The 13,323-nt window shown below is 41.4% G+C and overlaps 1 protein-coding gene across 2 annotated transcripts in view; it reads left to right on the top strand.

The window, feature by feature from the left end:
* Positions 1-13,323, top strand: part of LOC125019106 (cGMP-dependent protein kinase 1) — an 84,858-nt gene that overhangs the window by 58,735 nt on the left and 12,800 nt on the right. For both annotated transcript variants that reach the window (XM_047603619.1, XM_047603618.1), the window contains exons 5-7: positions 878-941; positions 3,318-3,395; positions 4,964-5,058. In XM_047603619.1, coding sequence (XP_047459575.1) covers positions 878-941; positions 3,318-3,395; positions 4,964-5,058 — 237 coding nt within the window. The remainder of the gene's footprint in view (positions 1-877; positions 942-3,317; positions 3,396-4,963; positions 5,059-13,323) is intronic.

The raw sequence follows: 13,323 nt of genomic DNA, 5'->3' as shown, positions 1-13,323 counted from the left end.
AGTGTTGTTGTGTGAAATGTTGGTCTGCCGCACAAACGACTTGTTTATTATATGATGTAATACGTCAACCGGAAAGGAGGAAATATTAACATGCTGAAAAGACACATATCGCCACCTTGTGTGGAGGAGGAGGACATGTTCCCGTCAGTTATTTGTTTTTCTCTGTTGCATGTAAACTGGGACAAGGACCGCATTCAGAAAGTCAAATTTAGAGCATAGCTCAATTGAGCTGTGCATGTAAACTGGAGGGACAGGAGGACGCTGGATAAACTGCTCTCCATGACAGACGATCCGTCCCATCCACTACACCAAACACTAGAGGGGCAGAGGAGCTCATTCTCCAGCAGACTAATTCAGCTCCACTCCCATAGCGAACGCTGTATAACAGCTCATCTTTTTCTAACAACTAAGCTGCTATGATGAATTAATTTCCCTGTGTGTCATTAAAGTCTGTCTAAGTCTAAGGCAAACTGAAAGCACGCTTGTTGTGTTACATACGTGACATTAGATAACACCACACAGCAAGACACCAGACCCTACATGTCAGAAGCTTAATAAGGACAAGTTCCTCCTCCTTCAGTAGATTCAAATGGATTTTGGTAAATGTAGGACTACTTTTTTAAGAGTGCAAGTCTCAATTACATGTCATTTGTTTGAGTCTTTAGGTTCTCTTTGTTTTCACTGATGTTAAATGTTCACTTATAAGAGTTGAATAAGTCAGCAATTTTCACAAGTCATATTTAGTTCTTTTTACAAAAATGTCTACTACGCTGCTTTTCTATATCTTTTTTTTTATCTAACAAACACAAAAGACTTAATTAGCAAAGTGTCAGTATGTATTCTTCCTAAAAGCCTTTTCTTTCTCCCTCTCCTGCAGCGTTCCCACATTCCACGGCCTGCAGGAAGATATTCTGAGCAAGCTCGCTGATGTCCTTGAGGAGGTAACTGCCTGGTTGCCTTGTGACATCTGCAGCACAAAGCTGCAGATGTCACAAGCCTTACTCCACTCCTTATGGATTTACATATATTTACTTTCTTGATAACAGTGTGAGAAAGGAAGCAGAAGAGGAATTAAAGCATATTCCAGAGAATGTGGACTAGGGTGAATGCAGCTGGAGATTATTTGGGGGTTTCAGAGAGGCAACTCTTGCACAGTTGGTTTTCAGAGTTATTGTTGTATGTGCTCAGGATGACGATGTGTAACTAATTGGTTCACCTACTAAGGACAATTAATATCACTAACCTCTTCAGGGATTCACTGCGATCAGAAACCATTTCAGCGATCAATAATCTAAGCATGCAGCGATGCAGATTTCATGTAATGTTGTAGGATTTGACATTAATAGTATTTAACCTTTAGCTGTTTCGATCATATTTGTCTTCTTAAATCCAGAGCATCTGTTAATTCACACTGATGAGTGAGAAATAAGCACACTGTGGAGATGCGATTGGGTTTTATAATCCATGAATATCCCATTACTGTTGTGATTTGAAAGTCCGTACTGCATTATCTGATGACTAAAATGCATCTTTAATAAAAATTAATGCAGATTGAATGTTTACTGGATGGCTTAAAACACTTGCTTCAAGAGTCTGGTAATTGATTTTCATTTCATATGTAAATAAATGAAAAAACAATTGCTGCCTCACTGGCAGCAAAAAAAAAAAAAAAAAAAAAAAAAAACTTCCCAAAGCCTAAAACACTACAGAAATCGATGGACGTTATTATATTGCAAATGCTGTGATTGGACTGGAACATGGAAAATCACCACAGATGCCCTGATTATTTTCTTTGCATTTCAAATCCAGCCCCATATCACATTTTCTACCCATCTGCACACGACTTCGTTTGATGTTTTCTCCAGCATAATTTAGCTATGCAAATACTTCTCCATTTACTGGTTTGACGCTGCTAAAAACGGAGATTCGCATTCAAACACTGACTTTTCATACTTTTTAAGTTGCTTAATGTCTGGTTGGACACTTTGCTTCGAGCTGTGTATGTATTTGCACATTTGTTTTAACCAGTTGCATGAATTAGTTCCTCAGAATGAACATGAATAAAGTGAGAAGCAAGCCTTCGTGCAGTATGGTGACCGGTAATTAGGTCCTTTCAAACACTATGAAAGAGAGCAAACATGGCATCACATTCAGTGTGCCATCTGTTGTTGTGAAAATATCACTGGCACATACGAGGACTAGTCATCACACAAAAGTGCCATAACGTTAGTTGTAAAATCACCTGCTTTACCAGATCATGTATTTACATGAAATCTATTATGGGACTGGATTGGTCTTTATGTTGTAAGAGTTTGTACATTTAGTGTTTATAGTTAACAGTACAATGATCAGATATCTTTATCAAATTTAACTTTAGTTTTTAAGTTTTCAGTCTGTAACTGATTAATTAGATGTAGCTAAATCAAATACCTTAACTTAAATGTACTCACTAGAAACCGTGCATCTGGATGAGGAACAGCAGACACAATTTTCCCTGCTTAGTGTGGTATGTAAGGAACCTTCCCTGAGTAAAATAATGTGAGTATAAAAGCCAGGCAAATGTCAGCCGCTGTGTGGAATATCCTTATGATCTTTTTGACTTTTTGTCCTTTGTCTAGACTTGTGATCTGAGGTGCTGAATTTTGCACCGAAAGCAAAAACCGATGCATAACATGTCCTCGTGAAAGTCAGTCAGTCAGTCGGTGCTTGGTGCTCTTCAGTTTCCTCCATGGTTTAAGGTGTTTTCACATTATTCTTCACATCTTACATATTACTCCACCCTACAATAAACTGTCCTTGGAGCAAATGCGTTTCTTGAGCAGCGCTGACGGTTATTGCTGAAGGTCATTCTGGAGACCGTGCATGAATGTGAGCGCCAGAGCCTTTACCTCTCTCTAAGTGTGTCAGCCCTGTGTTAGACTGATGACCAGTCTGGGGAAGCACAGCCTGCTCAGTGCATGCTGGGATATGTTCCAACACCCGCAACCCTGAATAGGAGCACTGGGTATAGAAATTGGACTGATGGATGGACAACTTGTATTAATTTTGCTCTCCACATTCATTTATTCATTCGTTTTCTTTACCTGCTCATTCATATTCAAGGTCACAGAGCACGTCCAGGCGAGCGGTGGGTGGAAGGCAGCAAAACAGGCAACATGGAGAGCGTGGCAGCATGCGATTTTAAGAAGCAAAACTAAAATGTCTAATTGTGATTTATCCTACTGTGCCCAGTTTCAGTGCTGCTTCCTCTGATGAGAGATTTTGGTTGCAACGAGCGTAAAATAACGGCTCTCTCCTCTGGTCTTCTCTTGTGACAGACACATTACGAAGATGGAGAGTACATCATCAGACAGGGGGCCAGAGGAGACACCTTCTTCATCATCAGTAAGGGAAAGGTGAGGATAGTGCCTCTAGCCCGCCGCCCAAATAATCGCCGTCGACGCCGGGGCGGAGGGCGCCGTGGCACACGCAGCTAAAGACACCTATCTTTGAATGAAAGGGTTGGTATTTTTGGGTGGGATGTTGGCTGTCATGAATCATCTGGAGATAGAGGAGAAGACGGACAGAACCGCGGCCCCTTTCATCATCTCTCGCCGCGGCAATGGGAGCATCTGGAAAGGAGAATGCTGTCACTTTGATTTCACCTTTCGGGTAATCAACACCGGCTTTGACGCTGAGTGCAGTCCTGTCTGTCTCCAGCACTGTTAGTGGGCTTTTACACATTTGTATTATGAACTTTTTTTGATGCGTCTGTGACTTCCTCCTCATTTTCTCCCTCCCAGCTATTTTTGTGCTCCTCATCCTTTTCCCGTACTCCTTCAAAACTCTCACCCACACCTGTTCATGTTCCCAACCTCACCCTATACTGACATGTTGATCTCTCATATTTATCATTTACGTAACAGTCACTGCTAACAGTTCGTTGAGCGCCGCAAGAGCGCCGTTAAAACGAAAATTAAAGCTGTCAAAAGTGAGAAATGTGAAAATAAGAACGTGATAACGACAAAGTGCGGCGAACCAAAAATTCTTGGGACAAAGTCACAGGGTTTTCCGACAGATCACGCAAGCGGGATCCGAGTATCACTGCAAAAGGGGAGGGCGCGTGACGCTTCCTGTTGTTTTTCCACTCTCCTTTGACCTCGAACAGATGCAGCCCACCGCGCAAGGTCAGCCTGTCTCCTCCCGTGGACATGCGGGCGCCGATGTGAACACGCGCACACTCTCCGGACCTTATTGATGCTGGTTATTTCCGCATCTCTCGCTTTGTCTCCATTTAGACCGCAGACGGCGCGCTTCGTCTAGAGGACATTCCACCAGATTTGGGTGCCATACACACAACCTGCCCTTTGGTCCACGCTCTTTACCCCCATGCCTCCTCCTCCTCCTTTTGCTTCTCTGCTCAGACGTGATTTTATCGGAGCGTGAGTAATTACGCTGTCGCGCAGGTGCGGACAGCATTACCATGTGCTGAATACGCCTATGCGGGACGGACTAATGGATCGAGACAATATCCCTTCATTAGGCGAAACGGTTGTCTCCACTCAGATCCCCCCAAAAAGCTACTCGAGCGCCAGCACTTTGATTTGTAGAATCTACAGGCGCAGCGCAGCACCATCACTCACCTGTCATCTGGTTAATTAGGCGGTCGCCAGCGCCTCCCGCACAGCGATGACAGTTACCTGTATGGAACAGACTTCCCAAGCATGGAGATGTCTATCACACCAAAGCTCCTCCCTTGTTTGTAACAGTGTGATTAACCTGACATGTTGAGAGGCCATTCATGGGTGACTTGAAAAAAAAAAATTAGACATTATCCCTCTACTTTACTTGTCTCTCATCTTCAAGTTATTAAAATATGTGTTAGCGCGATTACTTTACTTCTGTCCCATATTCCTTGCGTCACGTTCTCTCTTTTTTTTTTTTTTTTTTTTGACTCTCCTCGTGTATTCTCTTCTCTCAAAAGGTTAATGTGACTAGGGAAGACGTACCCAATGGAGAGCCGGTCTACCTCCGCAGCCTCGGAAAAGGAGACTGGTTTGGAGAGAAAGCACTTCAGGGGTAAGTGTGCTCCTAACAACGCTGCCTCTTCCAATCTAAATCTTCTGACTTCCATTCTTTTAGTGCTTTGCTTCTAATTTTCCACCTGTCTTCTAGCCTTCCTTAATGTTGACATGCATCTTTTGTTTTCTAATTTACTATCAACCAGCCTCCAGGCCTTATCAATCTCTTTCATTTTCTGCCTTTGTTCACTCTTCTTTACAGACCGAGACAGCTTTATAAATGTTTGCTTACAGCCAGACACCCACTACGTTACATGACTTATCATAGCTGTTACGGAAATATTTTTGAGGTGTAAACCATAAAATAGGTAAATAGGGAAAGAAGCTTTAAGTTTGATCCAAAAAAGAGCCACCATACAAATCTAAACCTTTTCCACGTCTCAAAATATAACAGGGCAAGTTTTTCCGCTGAGAACATTAGGAAATGATTGGTTATGCAATCATATTCCCATCTGTATAAACAGCACAACTATTTGAAAACGCAGCTAATTTACCTCCAGTCCTTTCTGCATAAAGCACCTACAGGTGCACGCATTCGACTCAATTACTGTGACACGCTCGTCTTTTCCCGGCTCTATTTTTGCCTAAATCAAGAGAAGAAACGAGTGACAGCGGAGATCCCTGGCAGCCACACCAAGTGACAACCCATCTGTGCTATTCTGCACACGTCTGTGTCTACTACAGACAAGTCGTTTATTGTGACTTGCGTCGGGTATTTCACAGTCATACGGTGTCCTCCCAGCTGAAGACTCATTCAGTTTAGACATTATCTAATATCTATCTGCTTCCTGGATTATTTTCCTTTTTTCTTCTTACTTTCCGCCTTGGTTACCAGAGCATTGTGATATGAAGGACAGCTTCCTTTGCTACAACGGAATTAATGAATGATGAATTTTTACTGTCTTTGTACGGCTATTTGTATGAAATACAGTAACATACCCGCTGTTACTAAGTAACAGCAGCTTATGGCTGCAAAGAGATACGCCAAACAAGCAGATATAAACCAAGAATGCACAGCCCCTCCAGCATTACACTCCAGCTGTGGAGACGCACCGAGGCAAGTTTAATGTAACGCTCTTCATCCAGTTATTCATGTCTACTGCTAACCTTCAGTGCAATGTAAGCACTCAGATACCTTCCCTGTAAGAACACTTCAGTCTCATAAAAATATATTAAATAGCCTCTGGCACCAACCAAACATTGCCCTAGAGTGATATTTTTTCTCCCGCTGTTTGTCCCGTCTTGTCCTGACTTTGCCCCTCTACGGACAATGTATTATGCAGACGCAGCGCACAGATATAAAATATCCCGGAGTGTATTATGACTGTAAAGGGTCAGGTATAAACAGAGAAGTGTGCGCTCATGCGCCCTGCCTGCATGCACATAGCCACAGTGTGAGCATGTCGCCATCTTGTGGCAGACGAATGCGAAGGCCACATCAGATCAGTTCTCAAACTATTGGCACTTTAAAACACAAGGAAGCGGAACAAAAGCAGCATTCTGTTGAAAATCAACCCCAAATGTACGTGCCATCGAAATGGATAAATATGATTTTTTTTTTTTTTTTTTAAGCAACTCTCTTGGTGGTCTAGATGCACAGCTGGGACTGCACAGATGGCTGCGGTCTCCCCATATGTTAGAGCTAATGACTACAGGAAATAAAAGATGACAGAGCATTAACATGCATGTGGGACACATGAGGCAAGAGAAGCTTGATCTGGTGGCGGTGGGAGGACTACGTTGTTCCAAATAGATATTTGATCCCTTAACTGTAATGATGCCTAAAAAAATGACAGCACGCCACAAAAAACTAATTTATATGCATTTTATATGGTCACAGAATTCATAGTTTATGACTATTTTTTTGACTATATTGGCACTTGGGTCAAGTGTGTATCCAGAAATATTAATTTAGGAAAACCTGTGGTGTGCAAGAAGCTAAGTATAGTCTGTAGATCAACAATAACAGTTTTTACTTCTTCTCTAAATATTTCCCTTCTCTCATTGTTTGTTTTACTGTTGCATAGCAACCTGTGATAGCTCCTATAATTCATTGTTTTTCTTCTATTTAATACTGTAATGGTTTGGCAAATAAAATCGTATTACACAACTGTAGCAGAACAATACAACCAAACCCGAAGTTGTGGCGACTGCAATGATCTACTCGGTGAACATCTGCACCTTTCAACGTAACAGTTACAACTACATCACGTGTTTGTTGTATATTTCAGCAAAGCACACCTATGGTAGCGTTTAGTTGATAAACATCTCTGACCTGTTGTTGTCATCCTGGGCGCGAATGGGAGCATATCAGGCTGGAGCGGTAGTCTGCGGCAAGAGGCTGAAATGTGCCTGTTCAGAGGCTTGAAAGTGAGTTAGTCCCGATCTTAGTCCCGGCTGGAGCGGCCATTTTAGCCTTTAGGATAGCCAGAAAAGCGTCCCCCGGTGTCATAATTTTCTCTATATGTCTCCTCTCTGGCTGCCGTGTTTGGCTACTCTTTACCGACCGACCTACACCCAAAACAACGCGCCCACAGTACCGCGTTGCACTTTTAATTAATGCGCCAGCCCCAACGCTAGCCAGCACAGCTAACTAGACTAGCTAGCTTAGCGGGCTGTGCAGCGCCTGCGCCAACCCGCGCGCTTATTTGAACTTTGAACTTTCATCATACGTGACAGGAAGTGTTGTTGTTCATCTATTTCATAAATTCTGATCAATCAGTTCTCGATTAATAGCCTTATTATAATAACTTATAATTAATTAATAATTAATTTCCTTTTAATGTTGATTCGTTTTTCTTGCTCAACTTTATTTGCTGAAAAGTAGTTAGTTGTGTGTTCGGATTCATTGTATTGTAATATGTTTGTGAGGAAGTTGTATGTGTAATGCTTGTTTGTCATAGGAAAAAAAAATCTATTTCATGAATTCATTTAAGTAACGTTACAAATACTGCGATATAATAGAAATGTGTTTTTAGATGTCTTTTTTATTTATTTATTTATTTAATCCATACGGTCTGTAACTAAAACTCAACTAGGTTTCCAAAATTCTGAAGATTCTTTGGGACTCCTGGGGAAGTGCTTTGTCAAAGCAGAATCCCATGGTGCATTTTTAACTATGGAAACATGCACAGTTTTTGTATAGCTGTGCCGTTACGAGCTGTGACTGCTCGCTCAGTTTCCCACAGGCCAAAAATAAAGTTCTGATAAACTCTGCATAAAAAGGCAGACAGCATTAGCCTTCACATGAAATAGAGAACACATTCGTTGCATCTGTGCATTTGCATTTGTCTACCAGAATAAGATTTGAAGCAGTGTACAGTTTTAAAAGCTCTTCAAAGCATCTTCAAGAGCATCTCATGCTTTGTTAAGTCAAGAAAATCATACCTTTTACACAACAAAGTGCTCTCCCCACCTCAGTGCCTACTTGGTATTGTTACCATCCGTTGTCCTAAACGTCTTTTGTCGTGGAGCGTCTTGTTTGAGACAAATGTGTTCAGCTACACCTTTGATGGTCAAGCATGTCTTGCAAATTTAAATGATGGAGATGCTGGCCAACTTCGATTGAGGCTTTTGATCAGAGGGCTCTTCTACGGGGCCATCTTCCTAATTAGGAGTTAAATGTGTGTGTCCTTGCTCATGAAACTCAATAGCCCCTACTCAAAGACTACCCTGTCCATCTGAAGACACTGCCTTTGATCTCTGAGAACAAATCAAAGTCTGCTTTCCTGCCAGCCAAAATGGTTAGAGCATGTGCGGGATGTGTGTACGGCAAAGCAGCTAAAGAAATATCAGGTTGCATGTTTTTCTCTCTGGGGTTTGTATATGTATAGACCTGGATGAATACTACAGTGTATATCACATCCCAGTAGGCGGATGTTCCAGGAAAAGATGTACTTCCAGGTTGTTATGTTTGTTTGGACGTTGCCAACAACATATCTGATATCCCATTCTTCCTGTTAGGGAGAAGGGTGAACTTGCAACCATTGAGCAGATAGAGCAGATACATCAGTGGCACAAACATCCTGTCCTGACCTCCTCTGTTCTGTGGGGACTGTCCAGTTGAATAACTTGAGGTGCTGCTTAGGAAAAAAAGTCTGATGTCACAGACAGAAATGTTTTATTTGTGTCAGCGCCAGGACACTGATAATTGTCTGATAAATAAGTCTTTAGTCTCTCCCTATTGATCTTGGAAAGCCAGTGTGAGTCTGTCTTTTGATCCACTGTTTTGTCCAAACTAAATTCTCTTTTACGACTGTAAAAACTATGCACATTGGGTGGTCCCTTTTCATTTTTAACTGCCACAATTTGGTTTACCTCTGGATGGATTGTCCTTATATTTGGTCCAAATGTTCCTGTTCTGCTCAGAATGAATAGCGATCGATTATTGTGATCACTTAACCTTTCACCCAGAAAACTGATGTTATGAGCATACCACAGCACTGGATGACTTTGCACTGTGCTGAAGGAAAAGTTGAACCAGAATCAACACATTTGCATAATAGTTTTGCATATAAATGTTCCTGCAATGGTTTTCATGCTGCATCAGAATGACGACAACCCGTCCTTTTAGCGCAGCTACCATCATCCCTTTCCCTTCACTCCAGTCCATATCCTCAGTCTTTTAATAGCTCATCCCCCCTGAGTCAGTTTTAACGTCTGTCATTTACTCCAGCTAAGTCTCTACGTTTTCCATTTCTGCGGTATGTTCCCATCTGTATCCTTTGTGTATTTTACATTCCTCTAAAGCATCCTATAAGTTTTTTGACTGTTGAAGACTTTATGTACCTAGGCTGTCAGTTCATGCCAACCCAGCTAGAAAAATAACTAGAAAAAATGTGAAGCTTTTTTCTTTCTTTTACAATGCTTGTAAAGTAGTTTGGCAAATTAAATACCATCTCTTTTTTCTTTTCTTTTTTTTTGCAACAGTATGCACAGTCGGGCAGGCTGATCTGTCAGCTGTGTGTTCAAGCAGAGGTTTAACAGTGTGAAATAATAAATAAAAACTGCAAAAAGTTTATTCTATCAAGCATGCCAGAAAAATAAATCTGTGCATGAAAACCACCGGCTCACAGTTAGAGTAGTCATGTGTATGCGTCAAGCTCAGAGACTCTCAATATTATCCTTATTAAAATAACTGAACAAACCACACTGCCCATATTATTGTTGCTATGATGGTGTGGAAATAGTACCTAATGGGCAAAAGCTGCACAAACATTGTCAGAGCGATTTAATGTCAGACACACAGAGTTTCAATCATTTGAAAAAACAACAAAAACATTTGACTTTCAATCTTTCCAAAATAATGGGAGACAACTGCAAACTGGCACCATTTGCAAAGTAGCCAAGTAATAAGCAGTGGTTACAAAATTGTCTTACATGTTTCTTAATCGGAGAATTAAAGCTCCTATAAGCTACACTGTGGAGTACTATGACTGCGATGCATTTTTGCATGTAAAAACACAGCTAGTGAGGCTGCCCCCATCTGCAAAAGCCCAGTGTGCTCTGATTGGTCAGGTCCAGTGGCCTGAGTGGCCACCGTCCATATTTGTGTGTTGAGCAGAGCTTCGAATCGCTGCCGGTGAAGGAGAGATGCCGAGGGAGGGGCTGATATGAAAATTGAGCATGTCATTGGCAAAATTGTTTAACTCACTGAGAGCAGGATGAGACATCAACAGGTTTAAGTCCTAGCAATCTCTAAAACCCTATTAAGAATATCGACAAAATGTTGTCAGATAATGTCGTGATGTATTATGTAAGACACGTCATATCAAAAATGAAAACACCCTATTTGAATTTTCCCTGGGGACTTTAAAACACAATCACTATCTGTGTCTCACAACCAACTCTTGTTTTTCTCCCAGTCCTGACCCTGGCCACACTCCCTACTGCCATATTCTCACCTTCCACATTATTTTCATAACCCTCTTCCCGGGAAACCAGATCACTGTCCAATTACTGTGTTCATTGCAGCCATCTACTGGAAATCAACACCACAGGCCCCTGTGTAATCCTAAAGGACATTCCAGACACAGCATGCAGCTGCTGTTAGTGTGTCTGCAGTTGTACAAGTGTGTGAATGTGGGCCTGCTTTCAAATGCATTTCTTCTTGTGCCACAATTAACAAGTGCAGAGCCATCTTGGGCTTAGTGGATAACTTAGGCTCAGCAGCCCGCGAATGAATCACACTGACAGACATTGTTTCAGGATTGTGTTTCACGTAGAACATAGCTAGTATCAATGCCATGGCACACTTAAGTTGTTTTCCCCAGGTACAGTCACACAGCAGGGGACAGGTGGAACAGGCTTCTCTCTAATATGAAACCTCTGAGGTCTCCTAAGGATGATCCATGCTTTGTAACCATTCTTTTCAGCCCATACCCCAACATTGTTATGTTACATCACCATGGTTAGTGAATACCACAAATGCCTCCTTTTATGAGAAGCAACAGATTGTGACTGTTCACTGTGGCTCATTATCACTGATGAAACGCTTTGGAATCTGCTTGACGCGTTCGTTTGGAAATAGTTTAAATCCTTGGCAATCTTTTTTTCCAGTTTAACTGGTTATTAACACTGTTAGTTTGTCTGTGTGAATGGTATTCACTACTGCTGAGTGCAAACAGAAGATGTGGAGTGGTTTCCCTGAGTATTGTGTTACGGATGCAGGTCACCGTAGCTTGTTAGAGATGAATGAAGCACTGTATATGGTACACTAACTCCAGGGCCACAGCAGTCGTCTGTTAATATATATCCTATCCTTGACTATTAACTGATGTAACAGACTGTGAGTATTATCACTGAAGTGCATGGAATCTGCTTAATATGTAGATTTTAAAGTTGTTTAACCTCCTGAGATCCTGCGTCCTCATATGGGGACGTTAAGTTTCAGGTTTGTGGCAGCTTATTCTGCTTCATTTAAGCTTTTATTCGTATAACTAGATACTAGTTGGTGCAAAAATATGAGCGATCACGTAACGAAAGCAGACAAGGTACAAATCCTCATCTAATTACAGTTGAAATTTGTTTATTTATATTTATTAACTTTCCTAGTTTTATATGACAATCAATATCTATCAATAGTAACAAGCTATAACTTTGCTAATTAGCAAGTACTCAATTGAGGACGTTGGGATTTCATTATTTGCATTTCTGCTTTTGCACAGCAGTGTTCAGATAGAAGAAGTTTTATATTTTGTTACATATTGGTGACTTTATTTTAATATTGATATAATATTTATATGAACATTATTATATAAAATAATCCCGGGGTCCACACATGAGGACAATTTTTTTTCCCCAAAACCTACTTCCTGTTCAAAGATGATGCTTAGTTTATATAGTTCTAAAGTCCTACTATTCCCAAAAAAAGAGAAATGAAGAAATTAAAAATGGATAGCAAACAACAGCTCAGGTCTCAGGAAGTTAAATTCTTGGCACCTTTAAATATTAACCATCTCACCCATTTAACAGGTTATTAATATTACTAGTATGTTTATGGAAATGGTATTGTGAGCAGTGTCTGCCAGAGTATTTTGTTAAGAGCACAGATACAGGTCACAGGAGCTTATTAGAGGTGGATGAAGCACTCTGTGTGGTACGCTAGCTCCAGGGCCACGATATCATCTGCTAATGTATCCTTTTCCACAGGGCCTTCCTCTCCTTTGCTCCCTTCTACTCTGTAGTCCTCACCTTTCAAAAGTTGCTGTTCCCCCACCAGCTGTGACCTTTATTCAAAGGGGTCAGCAGTGAGGCAGGCCAGAGAGAGTGTGTGTATTTGTGTGCGGGCATGAGGAGAGGGGGGGGGGCCTGGATGAGGGGAGGCTAGCGTGAGATGACAGGGTATGAGGAGGAATCGTCGCTCAGTTTATTGAAATAGGTTGCCATGTGTCTACGAGTTCAGACCAGACAGAGACAGTGATTGTCACTTCAGCTGAAGTGAATGAGCTCTTTTTGAACCTGGATCATAGCCCGTTTTATCTTTTGACGTGCTCCCCATCGGGATATTCAATTCAACCACTGAACTGAACCTTTTTATCTTTTTTTTTTTTTCTTCCAGAAGATAGAACATATAATAATCTGTTTATGGGACATCCCCCCCGAAGAGTTTCCTTTCTTTTTGTAATATTTTACTTTGCGTTAGAGTGGGTAACACCACACTTGGATTGGAGATTTATATACAAGTACTACAGAGTTGGCTTTTGTTGGAGGGCTGCCCTGGGCAGTGTGCTGGTTCAGAGTCAGAGCTTATCCCTGTGGGACT

Source organism: Mugil cephalus, chromosome 13, assembly GCF_022458985.1.
Source record: "Mugil cephalus isolate CIBA_MC_2020 chromosome 13, CIBA_Mcephalus_1.1, whole genome shotgun sequence".
Classification (NCBI taxonomy): domain Eukaryota; kingdom Metazoa; phylum Chordata; class Actinopteri; order Mugiliformes; family Mugilidae; genus Mugil; species Mugil cephalus.
The sequence above is the reverse complement of the archived record's forward strand: the minus strand, read 5'-3'. Positions and strand labels throughout refer to the sequence as shown.